Source organism: Odontesthes bonariensis, chromosome 6 (assembly GCF_027942865.1).
Source record: "Odontesthes bonariensis isolate fOdoBon6 chromosome 6, fOdoBon6.hap1, whole genome shotgun sequence".
In the NCBI taxonomy this organism is placed as follows: domain Eukaryota; kingdom Metazoa; phylum Chordata; class Actinopteri; order Atheriniformes; family Atherinopsidae; genus Odontesthes; species Odontesthes bonariensis.
In genome coordinates, this window is record NC_134511.1 from 36,108,330 (window position 1) to 36,127,316 (window position 18,987).

At 40.0% G+C, this 18,987-nt stretch overlaps 2 protein-coding genes across 3 annotated transcripts in view; both read right to left on the reverse strand.

Annotated features, from left to right (window-relative positions):
• Nucleotides 1-11,485, reverse strand: part of igsf9b (immunoglobulin superfamily, member 9b) — a 28,277-nt gene extending 16,792 nt beyond the window's left edge. For both annotated transcript variants that reach the window (XM_075468598.1, XM_075468597.1), the window contains exons 1-3: nt 10,929-11,485; nt 5,257-5,352; nt 1,699-1,905 (exon numbers count right to left, since the gene is read on the reverse strand). In XM_075468598.1, the coding sequence (XP_075324713.1) occupies nt 1,699-1,905; nt 5,257-5,317 (268 nt within the window). In that variant the 5' untranslated portion in view covers nt 5,318-5,352; nt 10,929-11,485. The remainder of the gene's footprint in view (nt 1-1,698; nt 1,906-5,256; nt 5,353-10,928) is intronic.
• Nucleotides 11,486-14,650: 3,165 nt separating this feature from the next.
• Nucleotides 14,651-17,650, reverse strand: tmem230b (transmembrane protein 230b). Its single transcript, XM_075469117.1, has 3 exons — nt 17,316-17,650; nt 15,124-15,246; nt 14,651-15,010 (listed from the first exon to the last, which is right to left on the reverse strand). Exons 1-3 carry the CDS (start codon nt 17,409-17,411, stop codon nt 14,870-14,872), a joined length of 360 nt encoding a protein of 119 aa, XP_075325232.1. The 5' UTR covers nt 17,412-17,650; the 3' UTR covers nt 14,651-14,869.
• Between the last annotated feature and the right edge of the window lie 1,337 nt (nt 17,651-18,987).

An 18,987-nucleotide genomic window follows, 5' to 3' on the forward strand; every position in this document is an offset into this window, starting at 1 on the left:
ACAGCATCAGTGGGATTGACACAAAGCAGCAGACTGAGGACAGACAGAATACATGGGAGTGCTTTTTATGCTTCATTCTCCCTTACTACACTGTGTGATAATTGAGTCCACCAAAGAAGAACAGAGGGGAAATTAAAGTACTGATTTAATGCTACAAATGTGAGTCTATTACTTAATGTAGCTTAATTTAAAGCTGCCTTTCAGCTATTAATCCACCCAAGAGCTGATTGACAGAACAGATCTGAGTCATCATCATTTTTTTCTGATACATATATTCTTTTAGTGCTTCTTCAGCTTCAAAATGTACACCTGCCTCCTTGTTCCTGTTCTTAGACAAGTCAAAACAAGGATCAGGAAATGCTTGCCGACAAGTCTCTCTCATGGTTAAATCTGAAACCCCACAACATTTTAATATGAGGGTAGAATACATTAGACCCACAGCACTTACACGCTTCACATGCTGCCATCTGCCTCCAGTGGGAGGGGAGATATGAGGATCTGTGGCAGACAGAGGCAAAGCCCACACCAGACAAATACACACAAAGGATAAACACAGCAAAACTCTGGGACACCCCAGTCTTCTACTGTGACCTTCATCTCTGCTGTTATTTTCTTTATTATGGATGCTTGTGTATCAGATGACTGCCCCTAAACAAAGGCACGGTTAACAGCCTACAAGAAGGTTAACATGCCAAACAAATTGAGTTGCTTGGCGGGGGTAGCCTGTTTATGGCTTGTCCCTATAAACCTTTAGTGAGGTTCCTGAGTCATCACAATGCTGAAAACATGGTTCATGAATCCAAATATTTAATTCTCTGTAGCACCCATGCTTTTAGGAAGGGTTCCCTGAACACTGAAGTGATCCAACTGGGACGGTAGGGGATTTTCAGTGTCCTGCTAGTCCTAAAGGCTAAAGGCAGGTTGTGATACCGCTCTTTGTCTTTTGTACTGTGGTAGACAATGACAGGATTATTTGTCTCCAGCAAGAAAACTCCCATTATTCCCAATGCTTCATCCATCCTCCTTCCAGCACAACAATCTCCCCTTGCTGGGTCACCCCTCAGCATACTAATAAAACACTGTCAACAGACAACCAAGCCCCCACCTACACTCCTAATCCCCCCGTGAGCAGCGTTTCTGGTATCCCCCTTCTTCTAGCCGACCCCCCTTTAACTAAAACCCCCACTGAAACACGTCCATTCTCGCCCTTCCCCTTTTCCCTGCTGTACTAATGCTCACTGAAAACACAGACCGAACACCACCTGTAATTACAGGGACAGTGCTTTGGCTGGATTACCCATTTGGAGTATTGTTTCATCTAAACGTCCCCTCCCCAAGTCTTCATAAATACCAGTGTGAATTCCTTATGCCTGCCTTTGCCTACAAAAGAGAGATGAGCTATATAAAAGTTTAGCTGCTGCAAAAACATCCACCTCTCCTCACAAAAAAAGTCTAATGAAGTACAACCAGTAAAATGTATTACTGACAGCCATGATAGTAGCTCCAAGTTCAGCTCTTCTTTTTCTTACTGATAAATTCATCGAAAGCTTGCTTTATGCTCTGTGCAAACAAACAAACAAAAAAAAAGAGAAAAAACACACCAGAACTGAGGTCCGACTCCAAAGATATACTGCTAGCTGAGCAACAGCTTTTCATCAGTTCTCTTTTAGGAACCCCACACATCCGGATAATGCTTACCTTTATAGTTAGGATGAACACGAGGAGCATATACTCCAAATTTGATGAGGATAGGCACGTTGTAACCAAGGCGCACCCACTCCACAACATGTAATGGAAAAAGATGTGGGGTGGTGGCTTCTTTGGATGTAGGAGTAAGACTACAGCTAAGCTCTGCAGAGCCCCCCTCTCTGGCACGAACCAACGTTGCCAAACCTTGAGACGCACCTGTGAAGACAATAGCATAGCGCCAGATTAAAAGAAAAATGGGCACATCGGGGGACGTTTGTAAAGACAGTAAAATAAAGACAAAAGGCAAGTTTTTAAAGAGAATTACGGCTGCCAAGAGGGTTGGATCAACCTCTGGAATTTGTTGATGATTCATTTCTGTGAAAATTGTTTGTTATTCTAGGAACAATTGATAAATGTTTGTAGTGCTGTGTGATATATAAGTAATTTTATATCCCGATAATGATATATATCCCGATATAGTGTTTTTTCTTGAAATTAATGGCAATTTCGGAATTTTTGAATGGCAATGGCGTCTGTGATTTTGCGGTGTCTGCCGGACTGCTTGTCATAGGGGATGCCTTTGGTCAACGATTCGTTCAGGCTCGTCTGGTGTGTTTTGTTTCTTCTTTTGTGGTTTTGAGGTAGTTTGTCGCATCTTCACGTCGTGTCTTTAAAGGGGAACTCCGGGGCATTTGAAGCGCAATCCCATTGCTACAGGTTGTCAAATACTGACAGTAGGACACAGACTGGTGCAAATCAGCGCTCCCTGTGCGGCGATTGCGCTGTTTGCGCAGCCTGTCATGCTAGCCAAATACGTGGTGGCCAAGGGGCAAATTCTAACCCTTCCACGTAAAACAACAACTTGCACACTGCAGAGACGTCACACCACTTTATAAACCATCCGACAATAAAGTCACAAGCCTTACCATCAAAACCACATGCATGGTTCTCACATTACTGGCATGGGGACGTTACAAAACAACTTTATAAACAGCATCTCACTTACCTCTTGTCGGTATGCGCGCGCATGTGAAAGCCCAAAACAGTCAATGGACGATAGTCCCATTTACGAAGCAATTATCTTCTCTAGAAAAACTGCGTTCAAGTATTTAAAACATTACAACAATATTACTGGGCATGTATTGTTGTAATGTTTTAAATACTTGAACGCAGTTTTTCTAGAGAAGATAATTGCTTTGGATATGGGAGTATCGTCCATTGACTGTTTTGGGCTTTTACATGCGCGGGCATACCAACAACCGGTAAGTGACATGCTGTTTATAAAGTTGTTTTGTAACGTCCCCATGCCAGTAATGTGAGAACCATGCATATGGTTTTGATGGTAAGGCTTGTGACTTTATTGTCGGATGGTTTATAAAGTGGTGTGACGTTTCTGCAGTGTGCAAGTTGTTGTTTTACGTGGAAGGTTTAGAATTTGCCCCTTGGCCACCACGTATTTGGCTAGCATGACAGGCTGCGCAAACAGCGCAATCGCCGCACAGGGAGCGCCGATTTGCACCAGTCTGTGTCCTACTGTCAGTATTTGACAACCTCTAGCAATGGGATTGCGCTTCAAATGCCCCGGAGTTCCCCTTTAAGTGATGGAACAGATTAGACGGGTTCGAATCGCTAGTAACGACTTGTTGGCGGCATGTTTTGCAAATTACTATTGTCTGGTCGGTGTTTGACTTTTTAAATCCAACCAAAACCACACTATGGAATTCCAGTTCCCTCTTTTCGGCACTAATTCCTTTCTGGGTTCTGTTTCCATTGTGTTTTACATCGTACTCTCCGCCAAGCTCTCCGCCTCTGCCATGTTGTTGTTTGTATCTATGCATGCTCTTTGCGGGTGACGTAAAAATGCTACCGCATAGTAGTAGCATTGCTGCAGTTACATTTAGCCTTCATTCATTGTTCATACAACGTGTAATTCTAATAAAAAAATTTAAAAAACTATATAAACAATTGAGGGCTATATCGTACGGTAGATATTTTTATATCGCACTATGACATAGATACAGCACTAAATGTTTGATAAGAAAACTTAACCGCATAGGCAGCCAGAGGTCAAGACACAGAAAGGTTGCTTGGAAAATAATGCTATAACTGACCCAAAAATGCTTTCTGGAAATTGGTCTTAGATCAGTGACTGAATCTGAACTCTCCAACTGTTAAAAGCCAGGCCAGGCCAGGCCAGCACGTTCAACAATCATGTGGCATTTGGTAACAAGATCGTATGGCTGTAAAGCCTGCAAACACATAGCAATCCCATTAGTGACACCTGCAGCAGCCTGTACTTGCTATAACTCCTCTATCTCCCTCACTGCCATGTGCTAACATGGGTGTGTGCTCAACTGAGTGCCAGTGTTTGCTCTACTATTCATCTGGCCTGGTGATTACTTTAATCTCAGAGGTGGGGGCTGGTGACACTCTGATGCAGGGCAGCGGAACCCTCTGTGGCTGTTGCAGCCGACCTCTCACCACCCCCTGGGGTACACACATGGTCTGCAGACCAGCATGATCAATCCTACCACCACCCCCCTCTGACAATCACATGCATGCATCCACAGTAGCGTGCCTAAAAACTGGGGGTAACATAAATCCAGGATTGATCTAAATCCACACTCAGAGATATTACTTAAGTTGGATTTTGGCCCCATTCTCTCTTGTCCAGTCATGTCTGAGCTGTAACCCCCCCCCTTATCACTCTCTTCCGACATAAAGCAGTGGAAGCTGTGCCAGATTCATTGTAGGGTAATGTGTGGATTGTCTGCATGAAGCAAAACAGCAACATATGCCAAGTTGACAACTGCTTTTAAAAGCTTCACCATAACAAGTGATGCAGGCCTTGTTCGTGTTGATGAAGATGTAAACTTCTGGTGAAACACTTACAAATAAATGGCAAAAGACTAATAGTGGAAAATAATAAGCAATTTTTTTCCAACATGTATGACATGAAATCACTGAGTTATATCGTACACAATTTTAAACAATTATTTGACAAAGTTTAACTGGTACTGATCAGAAGTGAAAGTTTAAACTTCCATGCAGAGCTACGAGGTAATACAGATACTGTAATAGAACCAATGAGTGAAAGTAAAACACAAACTCTTACACAGGGATGCAACACAATCCTGATTGTGACAGATTTTGTCGATACGAACCCCACTGACACATGTTAATGTAAATGTACCGCTATGTGTTAGTGATGGATAACTGTCTCTATCATTCTGTTATTCTGTTTATCAAAATAAGATTTACCACTGTGGGTTTTATTGTCTGTGTCACATCAATACATCTGACAAAATGCTCAACTCATCATCTGACAGTTGAACAGGTACAGGACGACAAATTCAGTGCTGATAGTCTTTTAGATTTTGATAATATTGATACATTTGAATGATGAACACAAAAAATATCAGGGCTCAAAAATGCCAACAACATTTTAAATAAATACATCAACAGATAAACTAAAACAACAAAGAGTTTGAAGAGTCAAACTGAATGATGGAAATGCGTTGTCAGTGTACAAATGCGATGGATCCATATTTTCATTAGCATACTTACTTAGCAGACAGATGGCTACAGCAGTGGTGACAGCCTGAAGCCACCGTCTCTCAAGTCCCATGGCCGTCCGTCACGCTCCTTCACACATCTCCCAATCTGAAAAACAAGACCACACATCCCATTTACTCTTCATCAGAGATACTACTGTAACATTCACAGAATAACCACTGCCTATGGGACATCCCTCACATTCAGCCTACAAACATTAGACAAATGTAATCCCTGGAGTTAACATCAAGTCATTACCCAACCAAAACACCACATGCCAGATGCTTCTTGATCAACAAATAAATGGATACTTTGAAAACACATAATCTCTCTAAAATTCTGCAACTCAAGTTCTGCTTGGATTTAGACAAGTTAAGTTAATCCATCAAGTTCTACAAAAAAAAAAACAGTAGGACATGCTTAGAATATGCATCGAGTGGGGGGTTTGCAAGCAAAGAGGCCAATGTGTGTGCATGTTTGGGAGTATGTGTTTGTGTGTGGCAAATGAGAAGACGTGTACAAGGCTCTAAGTGTATGTACAGATTAACCTGATGCCTGTGATTGGTCCAGCTCATGCAGAAGGTCTTGTCTCACTGTAAATAGGCCAACAGCAATTGACAGGTGGCACGTGTAACACTGTAACGCGTGTTAACCTGTCTCCAGATGTTATCTTATTATCATTGCTTAAAAAAGGAACTTAAGTAGCATAGGCATGGCCAATGGAGGACGAGCTTCACTTAAGACTTAAATGAAGAGCAGCACCAGGTGCTGTTCGTCTGACCAACAGCATCCACTGATATTCATCTCCTAATGAGCCCCACAAACATGACTCCACTCGAACAAATTGTTGGTCTGCTTCCCAGCCTGAACAGCTGAAGCAAACCGTGAGGCCCCCCACTTCAAATTGGATTCGAGGCAAGTTTAAGTTGCTGCCCTTCAAACATAATGGAACGCCTCACACCTTTCACTTAAGTCACTCCATTCAGCACCCCTAATACCAGCTTATTACTTAAAGTTCATTTAAGTAATATAAGAAGGAAGTTATTCTTAGATGGCAGACAGGAGTTAGATACTAGCTGCAGATATAAACAGAGATACACCGCCCAAGTGAATCATTTGATGGAGGCATTTAGTCTCTGAGAGGCGCTTGAGCAAACAAACAGCCCAGAATAGCACAGCAGAAAGATGCATTTATCTCCATGCACTTCACCAACACCGGGGCTGTTTCCATTGTGGTCGACTAAAAAGCATTGCAATAACTTTAGTTTTTCTTTTTTCAAAACTTTACCAAGACCAAGGTTACACAAGCACAGAAGAGGAGTGGGACGAAAAACACATTAGAGTGGGGTTGGCTTCATTATGAAAGCTGATGAAAAATGGACGGCGGGGGCATAAAATTAACAGTTGTGGTCAGACGTTTGTGCATGACAGAATAATTTCAGTGCGACGCTAACAATGATGAAAGGATTCCTCCCACTGTATGAATAATGTTTGCTCAATAGGGGTGATGGGTTAAATATCACTCTTGTAATGGATCCACAGGATAAATAATAAATCTGTGTAGTCAAATCATTTATGCGCCACATCCAGCAGTCACGAATCTGATGGAGGTGACTGCACCTCTGCATCATCTTGCCTGCCATCTTTCAAGAGACACCTCGTCTTTGCTCCTGCCTTCTGTGCCGTGACTCTCGTGTGGAAACAGACAGATGGGGGAAGACAGGAAGGGAAGGTTTTGTCTACAGGTGCAGAAGTAGACAAGCAGGTTATTTCCTCAGGCAGCTGAGTGGAGCCTGGTCATTTAATTGGCATGTGCTCAGTGAGGACTTTCAAAGGAGTCAAGATATTAAAGCCACAAAGCAACACTAAAAAAAAGAATAAAAGAAATAACAAAGAAGAGAACAAATTCAACAGTGAGGACATTCATTATACATACATGTGAAAGTCAGATGACTTTTCTCCGACACTCTAATCTCACAAAGGTTTCTGGACATGTTCATTACAAAATGAAAAAGTCATACGACAAAAAGCTCTTCTTAAAATACCCCCAGATGAAAACGCAGGGATATCAGCGCTTTAAAAACGTGTACATTGAAAGCATGTAATGGTAAAATGTCTCACTGGATTTCAATGACACAAATTGCTTTGGATCTAGTCATGACTTAGCCTTCTGGACGGTACTATTGTAACACCCAGTCTAATCCTGCTCTCGTGCTCTGAGTGTTAATAGTGTAATCGAATTACACATCACACTGGTGAGACAAATCAGGGGCAACCTGTCATCTAACTGTGCAGTGATCAATCACTACGACGTCAAGTCTCATAGGACTTCCCATAGGGGTTCCACACATTCTTATGTTGGATCATTTACTGATCTGAAAGTTTGGTTGCGGTTTTCTCGTTTACACACGGAGGACTCGCTCAAACAAACTCCTGTACCTTGGACCTTCCTGTGGTATTATGTACCGCTAACGTCTGTCGTTTAGGCCAGTTTTTCTCAAGTCCATCCCCATATAAGCTTTAGTAATAACTTTGATAACAGTAATGACTGAAAAGAGTTGGGAAGTTAGGAAGAATACTGTCCAATGTTCACGTGTAATTAAATAGTCACTAAAAGAGGGTTGCCATAATGATGCAAACACTGACAAACGTTTTTTTTTGGCATCAACAGCTAAGTGGGTGACGATTATAGCCACTCGCAGGCATGTAGCTGCTCTGATTAAAATACCCACGGGACATTAAGAAGCATTCCATACATGCATATTAATTCAATTTCTACAGAGACAGAAATATTCTATGCTTGTTGACTTCAAGTTCTTGGACAAATCCACAAAGAATCAACTAACTGGCATGTATGCAGAAGTTTATACAGAGCCTGGCACATTCCTGCCGATCAAGACATTTCCATCATTTGGATCCTTGCACACTGCCACTTACGGGTACACGCTAAGTATAACATATAAGTAAGAAGTTGTTTCCAACCCGCCAGCTGTAGCAGCAGGCAGGCTATACCTCCTCTGTCACAACGATATGTCCTACAGACATAAATGTGTATTCTGTAACTAATTCCAATGTGCAGGATGTGTGTGGCAATTCAATCAGCCATGTGTCTTCTGTGATACTCTTGAAGAATTTTTGACCTAATGTGTGTGAGAGTATGTGTTATCCTCCAGTACCTAAGCAGGTCCATCAGTGATGCTTGTGAGAGATACAGGCCTGATAAGCAGTAGTATTACTCTAGTAATCCTCGTTAATCCTGACAGGCCGTGACCTTAGCACAAACCTGTAAGCTGTAGGAGGTACAAGTGTTGCAGAAGCAAAAACTTTCACAGCTCACAAATCACACAGATTAACAGATCTCCAAAAAATACTACATGCAAATCACAGTCATTAATAGTGTTCAACATCCCTGACTGGTTGGACCAGCCTGCATAGCAAAGTGATCGATGCATTGATTTTTTTTTCCCCTGGCACTGCAGCCCAATTTAGAAACTCTATTGACATTTATTTCAACAAGAGGAAGTCAGCCGAGCTCATACTCGGCACGGAGTGGAGTCCCGGTCTCACAGGGAAAGCCTACTGTATATGGATTAACATAGTGATCACTGATAAGCTTACACATGGTGCTACAGAGTGTAACAATAATTACTATTGAGCAATGGTTGAATGTTTTTAAATTACTCACTAACACACTCACATGCAATCACAGACTCGAGCAGTGTTACCTCTACTGTGCACTTTGGCAGCAACTGAATGATGCTGCATATTATACAAATGAACCAGCCATGTGCTTTACACATGAGTAGACTGATTTAAGGCCCCCCCCCCCCGAAAGATTATCCACATTCATTTAGGTTAATGAAAGCAAAGCAGCTGACATTGTTCTTCTAAGTCCCAAGCATTCCCTGCCCCCAACTCTTGAGAATGGGTCAGTCCCATAAAACTACTTTTAAGACAAGTCCCATAAAACTACTTTTCGAGGCAAGAAGCCCCTATGGCCTATGCCCCCTCCAGGTCACCAACTTTAGTGTCTAGTGCACTGGATTTATTTCAAAACTTGGACATCAGTAAGACATGAAGAACTTCTCCAAAACAGGTCCAGAGTGTTTTAGCCATGAATGTAATGCTTTGGACAGCTTTTACTGCCCAGATGTAAAGGGATGTTTCAGACAGGTCCAACTGAACCAGGTGTAAAACAGACAATAGTGTCCATTTGTGGTACAGTCAATGACACTTACTTCATTAGATCCATTCTCTTATCGCCCCTTCGTGATGATTTACTGAATTTCTTCATTAATATTTGATTTTTTCTTCTTCTGAATTTGATCGTTTTAATTAGAACTGTGTAATTAGCTGGCTTTTACCATGAATAACTGCAAACGCTTGTATGAAGTATCCACTTTAGACTTGTGAATAATTTGCTTCTCAGTGCAATCAATTTTCTCCAGTGTGATAATCTGTCTGCAGGGGCAGCGTGCTGTTCTTTTTTTAAAAAACAATGCAAAATACCAGGGAAATGTCGAGGCTTTCTAGATGGTGAATAATGAGTGGTATTACCTCGTAAAATGACACCTGAGCCTCTATCTCCAATGCAACAGACTTTAAGAGCCTCGAGGGCTTGAATGTTATTATTCAACACTGACTTCAAGGATTGAGGGGTGATAAATGCAGAACTGATTCACGTATAAATAATGCAGAACCATTTAAAGCACTGACTTCTAATGTTTTGCAAAGACAGTTGGGCCAGAGATATGTTTCACTGGTCTACTTTTTTCAGTCAATAGCTAAGGTCAAAACATACTGTAAAAACATCAAAAGCATCTCTGACAAACACGAATGAGAAGGGAGGATGCTAAACTGGAGGAAAATAACCAGTGTTGTAGAATCTCGTCTTCTTAACACAGGGAACAACAGGCATCCATGGTGATGTGTGCCTCCATGCATCTACATTCTCATGGAAAAGAGTCAACAAAGCACAACAAGAGTGACTGCATATTGGTCATAGAGCAGAAGACTGCAGCAGCACGCTGTTGAAACCAGCTTTTGTCCAGCCGAAGACTGAGAAACTGCACGCAAAACAAACAGCAAGCCTCAAGCCTTTCCTTTCTGCACGCCAACAGTGGATTTCTGCGCACATCCCCGTCACCACCCAAGTCTCCTATCAAACAAAACACATGCATCTTTTGTCTGACTCTAGGACTCTGGTGGCAGGTGAGAGGAGGAACCCATTTCAAATAAAATGTAAGAAAAAAAGAAGTAATTTCACCAGTAAATCTATACTTAAATCTCGGAAAGTGCTTATTTGGGGGTCATTACAGACGATTAAACCTCTCCACAGTGAGTTAACATGAAAAAAAGAGACTCACTGCGCATGATATCCAAAACATAAACATTTTAAACAAAGAAAACGCTGTTTTCAGTGCTTTTGCTGGCTACAGCAAGATTATGGGTTCCTAAAATCATTATGAAGCAGCGATCAAAAGGCATTAAGGTGCGCACGACTCACGCGCTCAAACAAAATTGTTTTGAAAATGAAAACCAAAAGACAGAAATGTCCTGGACATTTGGTAAATCAAGTGTTACCGATATCTGTTATGGTCCAAGCGCAAACTAGTCCAAGATTCTGTGTATTTAGTGGGCAGGCCTGCAGAGGACGTTTGAGCTCTGCCTGCTCAGCACCTTACCTTGCTTCAGGCACTTTACACAGGAGCTGAAAGTAGTCTCTCAATCCATTGATGCTCTTCTTTTAGACTTTTCTCGCAGACCAAACTTAACGTTCCATTCCCTTCTCGTCAAGAAGAAATGCGACTGAAAGCCGTTTCAGGGGAAAAAAAGAGGTGTGAAGGTGACTAATAAGGCGCAGGTAGTCACATTTTTCTATCTGGGTCCTTGCGTGGATCACCAGAAAATGAAATTAATCCAGGACATCCACGAGGATCCGACTTCTAGCGAACTTCTTCGCGTGTTTATAAAAATCCATTAACCCAAATCTCTTTATAATGAGTCCAACATCAGCTCATTTGAAGTCCATTTAAACTTTCCACGCAGTAGCTTTTTATGTCCGCAGTCTTCTTGGTCCAAACTTCCCAAAGGTGCCGTTAATCGTGAGTGGGTTTGTGATTTACTTAAAAAAAAGTATGCAAAAACGGCGCCCAATCGATGCAGTGCGCACTTCTCATCAAAAAGGCGCAACATTCATCGGGAAAGAGAGTCACACTGCACGTTTTGTTGGTGCCCTTCTGTTGACGCCTTTCCCGTGGTGACCCTCCTCTCATTATCATCTTTCCCTCCTCCTACTACAGTCCCAGAGTAGAAACCCTGTAAAGTAACCCAGAGTGCACCCACATTATTTCCTGTTTCACCTTTCAAAATTAAACACAAACGACGAGCTGCAGCGCAAACAAAAACTACCTCACAAGCAAACACACGGACAATATTTCCAGGGATTTGCTAATTATTACAGACGGCCTCAATGCATTAAAGGTTTTAGTAATTTATGTAAACTACTGTGTCCTGCTATTCACATGTGAGGTTTGGTTTTACACCTTTTATTTCATACCTTCGCAATTCTGACCATTGGACAAAATAAACCACGAAAATCAATGAAAATTAAAATACAACAGCCACCATCACCATCACTTCTACTAATAATAATGATAATAATAATAATAATAATAATAATAATAATAATAATTATGGACACTTTCACACATTTTATTAAATTGTGTAAACAGTTAAAAAGCACAAGAGCAAAAATTAAATGAATACTGACTTATACTAATATTCTAAGTTCCAACTGGCATTCAGACACACTGGTTTTATCAAACCCAAATTAAACTAATCATAAGGAATCTGCAACATAAAAAAGTAAACTATCAAAACAGTGAAATTATGCACTGTGTCAAGCCTACTTGTTTCTTTCTTTTTTGTTATAGCCTTCCACTTCTTTTAAACACTTCTGCCAGATAAGCACTAAAACTGTTTTGGGAAACATATTTGTCTAAACTCGCTTCACTGTATAGGATGCCCCCTTCAGACATCATGCAATTTGAAAAACTTTCTGTGTAACCTCACTCACAGCTCATCTGGTAAGATTCCTCTCTCCTTGATCCTTCACCTCCTCCAGGTGCATTCTTGGAGTTAAAACATCCTTCTAAATAACTGGAACAATTTACAGATCGCGATCGGGAGGATAGAAGACCAAGGAGAAGAGGGGGCTGAAATCAGACAAATGAGATGAGCCTAAGCTGTGGTGGGAACGTTGGAAGTGTGAGGGTCAAAAACTCTTACATTGAAGGTATCATACACTACTTCCGTTGATTGCCCACCTGCCTCTGCCTGACTTGATGGAGCTGGTACTTTAGCGCTTCGGTGGGAAAGACTGGTGACGATAACAAAAGGGAAACACGTTTGGTTCAGCATCCAGAAGACATCCAACAAAAGACATGTTGAGAAAAGATGTCTCCCAACGTCAACAAAACTTCTCCCTGATCTTAAGCAGAAGAAGGATGATGTTTTATAAGTCATGATCATTTTATCATCTAAAATTCACCGACTAGGATCTTTCCACCCACCACACCATGACAACCTCACCCCACTATAAACCATTTTCTACAAGCTAGTGATTACTATGAGCACAGTGAGCTGACATGATTCACTGTAAAGGTGGTCATTTTACAATTTAGTTGTATGTAGTAGGGAAAACGACATCTCATTAAGAGTATAAAACAGATTTCTCTTTTAAATATAAAAACAAATAAACTTAAATGTCAAATAAATGTGCATAATCCTCCCTGCCACACAAATCTTAAACTAACACTTTTACATTAGCTAAAGGCGAAGCTAGCATGAGAAGCTCTAATTTTGTTGTGCAGTAATTATTGTAAGCATTTTTTCTTATTGACTTCATCTATCCACAATGGAAACACATTGAAAACAACTTTTGGTGTCTATTTGAGTGTGAAGGTCTTGCATTTGAGACTTTTATCATGTTTGCATCTGGACTTTTGCAGACTTAGAAGAACTATAATGTTAGCATTAGCTATATGATTTCAATTGCTAATCCTGGCTACTGGCTAACTGAATAAAATAGTTTCTTTTTTCATTAATGATAGACATTGAAGGGTTTGAAAGAGGGCTCGAGGCTCAGTTTTTCAATATCTTACCTCAAACCCACTTCTTGTGATGTCCCGCTAAAATGAGCTGAATGTCAAAGTTAAGCTCTTATAATCATAATTTACTGTTTGGCCTTTGGTCCGTTGGGGTCTTCACCTTTACATTATGGTTTAAAGCAGCCAATCCAGAGCCAGATGAGCCACCACCAGGAGGAGACATTACCCCTGAAGCAAAGGACGCTGGTTTATGACAGAAAGTTGCATAAACATGAAGACTGCCTTGAGACCTAAGCACAAAAATACGCACAAATAAAACATGGTTATCTTGTGGCTTGACTTTGGTTTATTATTAGTCGCTCGCAATGATTCTGTGGCCAGGATAGAGAGCAGTGTAATCTCAACTTTGTGGTTAAAACACTTTTACATCCCTGCGATATTGTACAAGGTGTTCAAATATTTTGCTGAGCCTGTTAAATTCAAAAGGATGTATTTGCGAGGACACAATGCAGTAATTCTGTTAGCTGTAGCTACCATTTAGAGGGGGAGGAGAAGGTTTTTGAGCTGATTTAAAGTACGTAATCTGATCTGGCTAATACCAGGTACTCTATGGTTGGTGTCTGATTAAGTCGGCACATTTAATAGAGAGAAAAAGCAAGTAACTCTGAATTATCCCCTCGGTAAGCAGTGGGTTGCCTGGTATCTGAAGGGATTATTGAAGTCCAACCTATACCAGCAATCCATTATAAATGTGTTGTTATGCTGCAATGCAAATTCAGGTAGTAGCCTTTCACGGATGTGCTGTCATAATACGCTAAAATTGATGTGTTGATAGCTGAGACTAGAGAGGGGAAAAAGGTTGGTCACCAGAATGTCAATGACAGTCTTAATTGCTTGTGTAGCTCCCTGTTTGACGATGTTTACTCTCACAGACCAGGTGCGCCATATGGAGATCAAAGGATTGGAACTAATCCCATTAAGTCCTCCAAGAAAGAACAAATCTGAGGAGTAAGAAGGCATTAACTGGAGGGTAAGGAAAACTGCACTGAACGGTGTAGGGATTATACTGTAATGAACGATATTAGTCTTGTATTTAATTTTGGTGATCAAACACATGATGACCCTCTACATAATGTATTATCAGCTGAAAGGTTTTATCGACCAGCTGACTGTGACATGGAGACCTTCGTTTAAGCCACGTAAGATTTTACATTCATCGTGTAACTTGGATGATTAAACATTGTTCAACAGCGAGGATAGATTACATAAATCATAAAAGAGGCATTACACAAATGTTAAATTATCAAATTAAAGTTTTATTAAATCAACAAGAAAACTAAATATATGTACATATCAAATACTATCTGTTAGTAATCTGGCATTAGCTTACTAAGCATAAAAACTTAAGAGCGGAACACTGATTTACAAAAAAACATCATTATTTTTTAAGCTACTTTAAATCTAGTACAAGCAATAGAGAAATGCATCATCTGAGGCTGAGGCTTTGGTGTGGTTCAGTCATCAAAGTCTGGGATGTCATCGTAGGAATACCCTGGGTAGCCCTTGGATGCATAGTAAGCTATCCGTAGGTGGTAAATTCCAGGCAGGAAGACCAGGATCCCAATGATAAGGACAGGCACTGTTCGATCTGAGTGCTAACAGAAAGAAAACACTTATTAGGCAAAAAAAATAGTTTGTTTAAAGCAACACTATACAAACGATAATAAAAATTCAAAGGTAAATATATCTGCTTTGTTAAAGTACTCACAGTGACTCCAAAGTACCCAGCCAGAAGAAGAGCACCAATAATAATTAACAGAGAGCCGATTAAGAAGAGCACTACTGCAAGCGCTATGGCTTTGTATGGGACTTTAGGTGGACTCTTTTTGAACTGCAGAAGAAGAGAAACATTTAATTAGAAACTTCACAACACTCCACAAAACACAAGGCCTTTTCTGTCTCAGACATGCATTATATAAAAGACATGGAGCTTTAAAAGTCACATGATGTGCTGTTTCATTATGCATATGACATGTATTGGTTATCTATACCAGTCGTTGCAACTGCTGTGATGAAAATTCACAAAACTGTAAAGATAACAAAGGATTAAAAAAAGAAAGTACTGTGTGCTATTCTGCCTGTGAATACACTTGTATAATGTCTTCTGACACTCTGGAGGAGGTATACATGAGCATGAGAAAATAACACTGATGATATAATTAGGTTTTACTTATGTTGCATTCAATGCAACTCGAAAGTAGGATGTTAGGAGTCAGAATTAAAAAGTTACCATCAATTGTGCAAAAATTAAAAGAAAACTCAGCTGCTTCTTTTTTTTTTTTCACGAACAACAAAAGTTAATCAACAGGCATGTAAAAAACCTAACTGATGAAACAGAAGAAGTTAAAAGGCATGAAAAGCGGAGGACAAATCTACCTTCGGGTATAAATAAAAGTCACCTTTGAAAATGCATTCTGTAAAGCTTTACTGCATCTAGAGAGTAACTTCTGAGTTCACTGGTATAATCCACCTCTTGCCAAAATCCCCCCCCCCCCCCCAAAAAAAAAACAGACTCAATTTGAAAGTAATGATAAAAAGAAAGAAGATCTCCATCCATCCATATCTCATCATTTCTCAGTATAGGAACAAATATTACAAATGACTCATAAATTGCTTTAAAAGAAGAGGCAGCAGAGAACATGGTGACCTGGAGAACTCAGGTCAATTTCTTGAACAGTACTTTTGAGTTTAAGAGGATTGCACCAATTTCAAAGAATCCCATCTTTATCAGGACTGTTTTCCCCAAATATTCATTTAATTAATTTCTTTATTTCTGAATCCAAATTTTCTGTTGACAAAATCCTTGTCAGATAAGCCAACATTCAGAGGCAAATTCCTTTAGCCTGGATTTAAGCTTAATAACACAATTTCAGTCCCAACGGACACTTTAAAGGGAAAGATGAAAACATTTTGTCACGCCATGGGACTCATGTTTTTAGTTTTATGTTACGTTTTTGTGTTTCGGTTCATGTCTTGGTTGAGTTTTAGTCTTGCCATTGGTTTTCCCCTCACTTCCCATGCCTGTTAATTAGTCAATTCCCTCACCTGTCCAGTTTCACCAGCTGCACCTAATCACTCACTCCCTATTTAGTTTCCAGTCTCCCCTCTCAGTTTGTCGGTTCTTTGTTTCTTTCTTGCCCTTCATGCCATGGCATGTCCTGACCAAGCTAAGTATTTATTTATTCCATGCCATGAAAGTCTTTTGTTTGTTTTTCCCAGTTATGTTTTTTGAATCCGGCTCAGCCGCGCTTTTAGTTTGAATTTTGTTATTGTTATTTTTTACTTTAATAAACCAAGCTTTCTTTTTGAAGTCCGCATCCGTGTCCTACCTTCACCTTCCCCATCATCCCCAACCCCAAAACCTGACACATTTATACAAAAAGAAAACACTCCCTCAAATCTCTTAAATTGCTCAATTCACTCCTACAGGACCACAATTGTGTTGTTTAATCCCATACAAGCAAATCACAATAACATATTGCTATTAAACACATGCAGACAGCACTAAATACAAAAAAGGATTAAATTAATTTCTGACTTACATTCCCTCATAAGCAAATGTCTGAGCTCTTAAAAATGATCTCAAAATGATCAAAACTTATTTGTTGTCAATTAAGATGCTTAAGGGGAAATTAAACAAAAGTTGAATTATGGGCATTGTTGGCAGGGTGCGAGCCATTTTACAGGCTGTGAGGACATTTGACCTCTGCTACTTCATTTTAATTTCTGTTTCACATTTGCTCTCGCTTACTCATTATAACAAGAAAATAAATACTGGTAAATGACTAATAATACAAGGCATAAATTACACAGCAACAGCTGAGGATCACTGATTGAGGCTCATCTCTTCAAACCAAATCTCGCGTGTTTTTATTCGTAGCATTGTCCATCCTGTCTTACCTGTAAATCAATGTATCCGTCATCGTCAGTGGCTAACCTGGAGTACCTAACTTTGCTGTTAGGACAATCATGGGACACAATATTACGTGCAGGCATATTTCTCAGCTGCTTGGGAGCTTGTTAACTGGTTGTCACTGTTTCAGACGAAACACAGATAGCCTACAGAATATTTAACGACGCAACAAACATGCTCCACAGACCACTACTAAGCTACTCCTGCTAATATGAAGTAAAAAGGTCGAGGTGAAGTAAAGTAGTTCCAATCTCATAAAACAAGTTATGAGAAGAGCAGGGTATTATTTATCCAGAGTCTTCCGCGTTGTCGACACGCAGCAATTGGCTTTGCGCATGCGCAAACATAATTGCCCTCGCTGAATCTAGTTCTTTCACATTATTTCATTTTTAAATGTGCTATTGAAGACCAGAATATATTAAGGGAATCAAAAAGAATAATATTTTTAAAATTAATTTTGAGAAATCGTTTCACAAGTGATGTTAGCGAGATCCGATTTCAGCCACAAGGGGGCGCGGAAGAGTCGGAAATGACCGGGCCACTGCAAGCCGCTGAGTGACCCTTTGGTGTCAATATTCATCATCGTGTGCGGATGTTCATTTCCTAAGGACAGCTGTATAATCACACTTTGTTCTCAGAAGATAATGTTTCTGTCTAGCCTGCAGATTTTTATGCAATATCATGAAATAGAAGCTGAGATCCTCCTCCAAAGGCTGTTTTTAGCAACAGAAATGCAATTTTCTACATCACACACAATATTTGTTTCACACACTCAAAGGAAAATTTAACCAAACAGTATATATAGTATATATATATATATATATATATATATATATATATATATATATATATACACACGTACGTATGTATGTTACGTGTTTGTGATCTCATGTATGCGAGAGGTGGTTTCAGTTCTTTTTATGTAGGTACAAAGCCATCCCTGCCAGGTATTGTCGTCTCACTGGTCATGCAGAGCAATAAATGGGTTCTGGGGACAACTGACCATGAAATAGGCAAAACACATGAAAGTAACAGCTGCAGATAATCACCCTGATATGAATAATTAAAACTGGACAGTTGTATGGACAAATATAGAGTCTCCTTTTGGCTGAGTGAGTCACAACTGATCATTAGTGCAGTAACTGACCTTGGCTACTAGTTGCCTTGTTGTGGTTTCCAGCTTTCCATCACAAAGCGGGTATAAGCATTAAAACCATTTAGTTGTGTTTTCCTATGCTGTTTCGCACTACTTGTTTTATCATATTTCACGGTGCACTTGCTAATAACTAAAGATGTACACTTTTTAAAAAATATTTACGTATATGTCTGAGGTTGGCAGCACTGACTTTTTTTTGTAGGCAACTCTTTGTATTAGAGGGATTAAGCATATGTATTTACTTTTTTAGGTGCCACTTACAAACGTGTCAGTATCAAAAACTGCAGTGGACAAACACAATGTCATTTATGAGCAATATATGCCCGCTTAAACAATTGATTGTGCAGAGATTTTGCATGACCATGTTGCTATCTTCATTATTAATAACAAAATCAGAGGTAAGGTTTCCCCTTTGCTTTATTAATAATGTGATTTTCATGCTCTGTGGCTGCATGTAAAGCTTCGTGCTTAATGCCAATAAAATTCATCTTGAATCTTGAATG

Coding starts and splice junctions, on each gene's coding strand:
- tmem230b (XM_075469117.1), bottom strand. CDS start 17,411: ATGCCTGCACGTAATATTGTGTCCCATGATTGTCCTAACAGCAAAGTT. Junction 15,247..17,315: donor ACGGATACATTGATTTACAG/GTAAGACAGGAT, acceptor CTTCTTCTGCAG/TTCAAAAAGAGTCCACCTAA. Junction 15,011..15,123: donor CTGGGTACTTTGGAGTCACT/GTGAGTACTTTA, acceptor TCTTTCTGTTAG/CACTCAGATCGAACAGTGCC.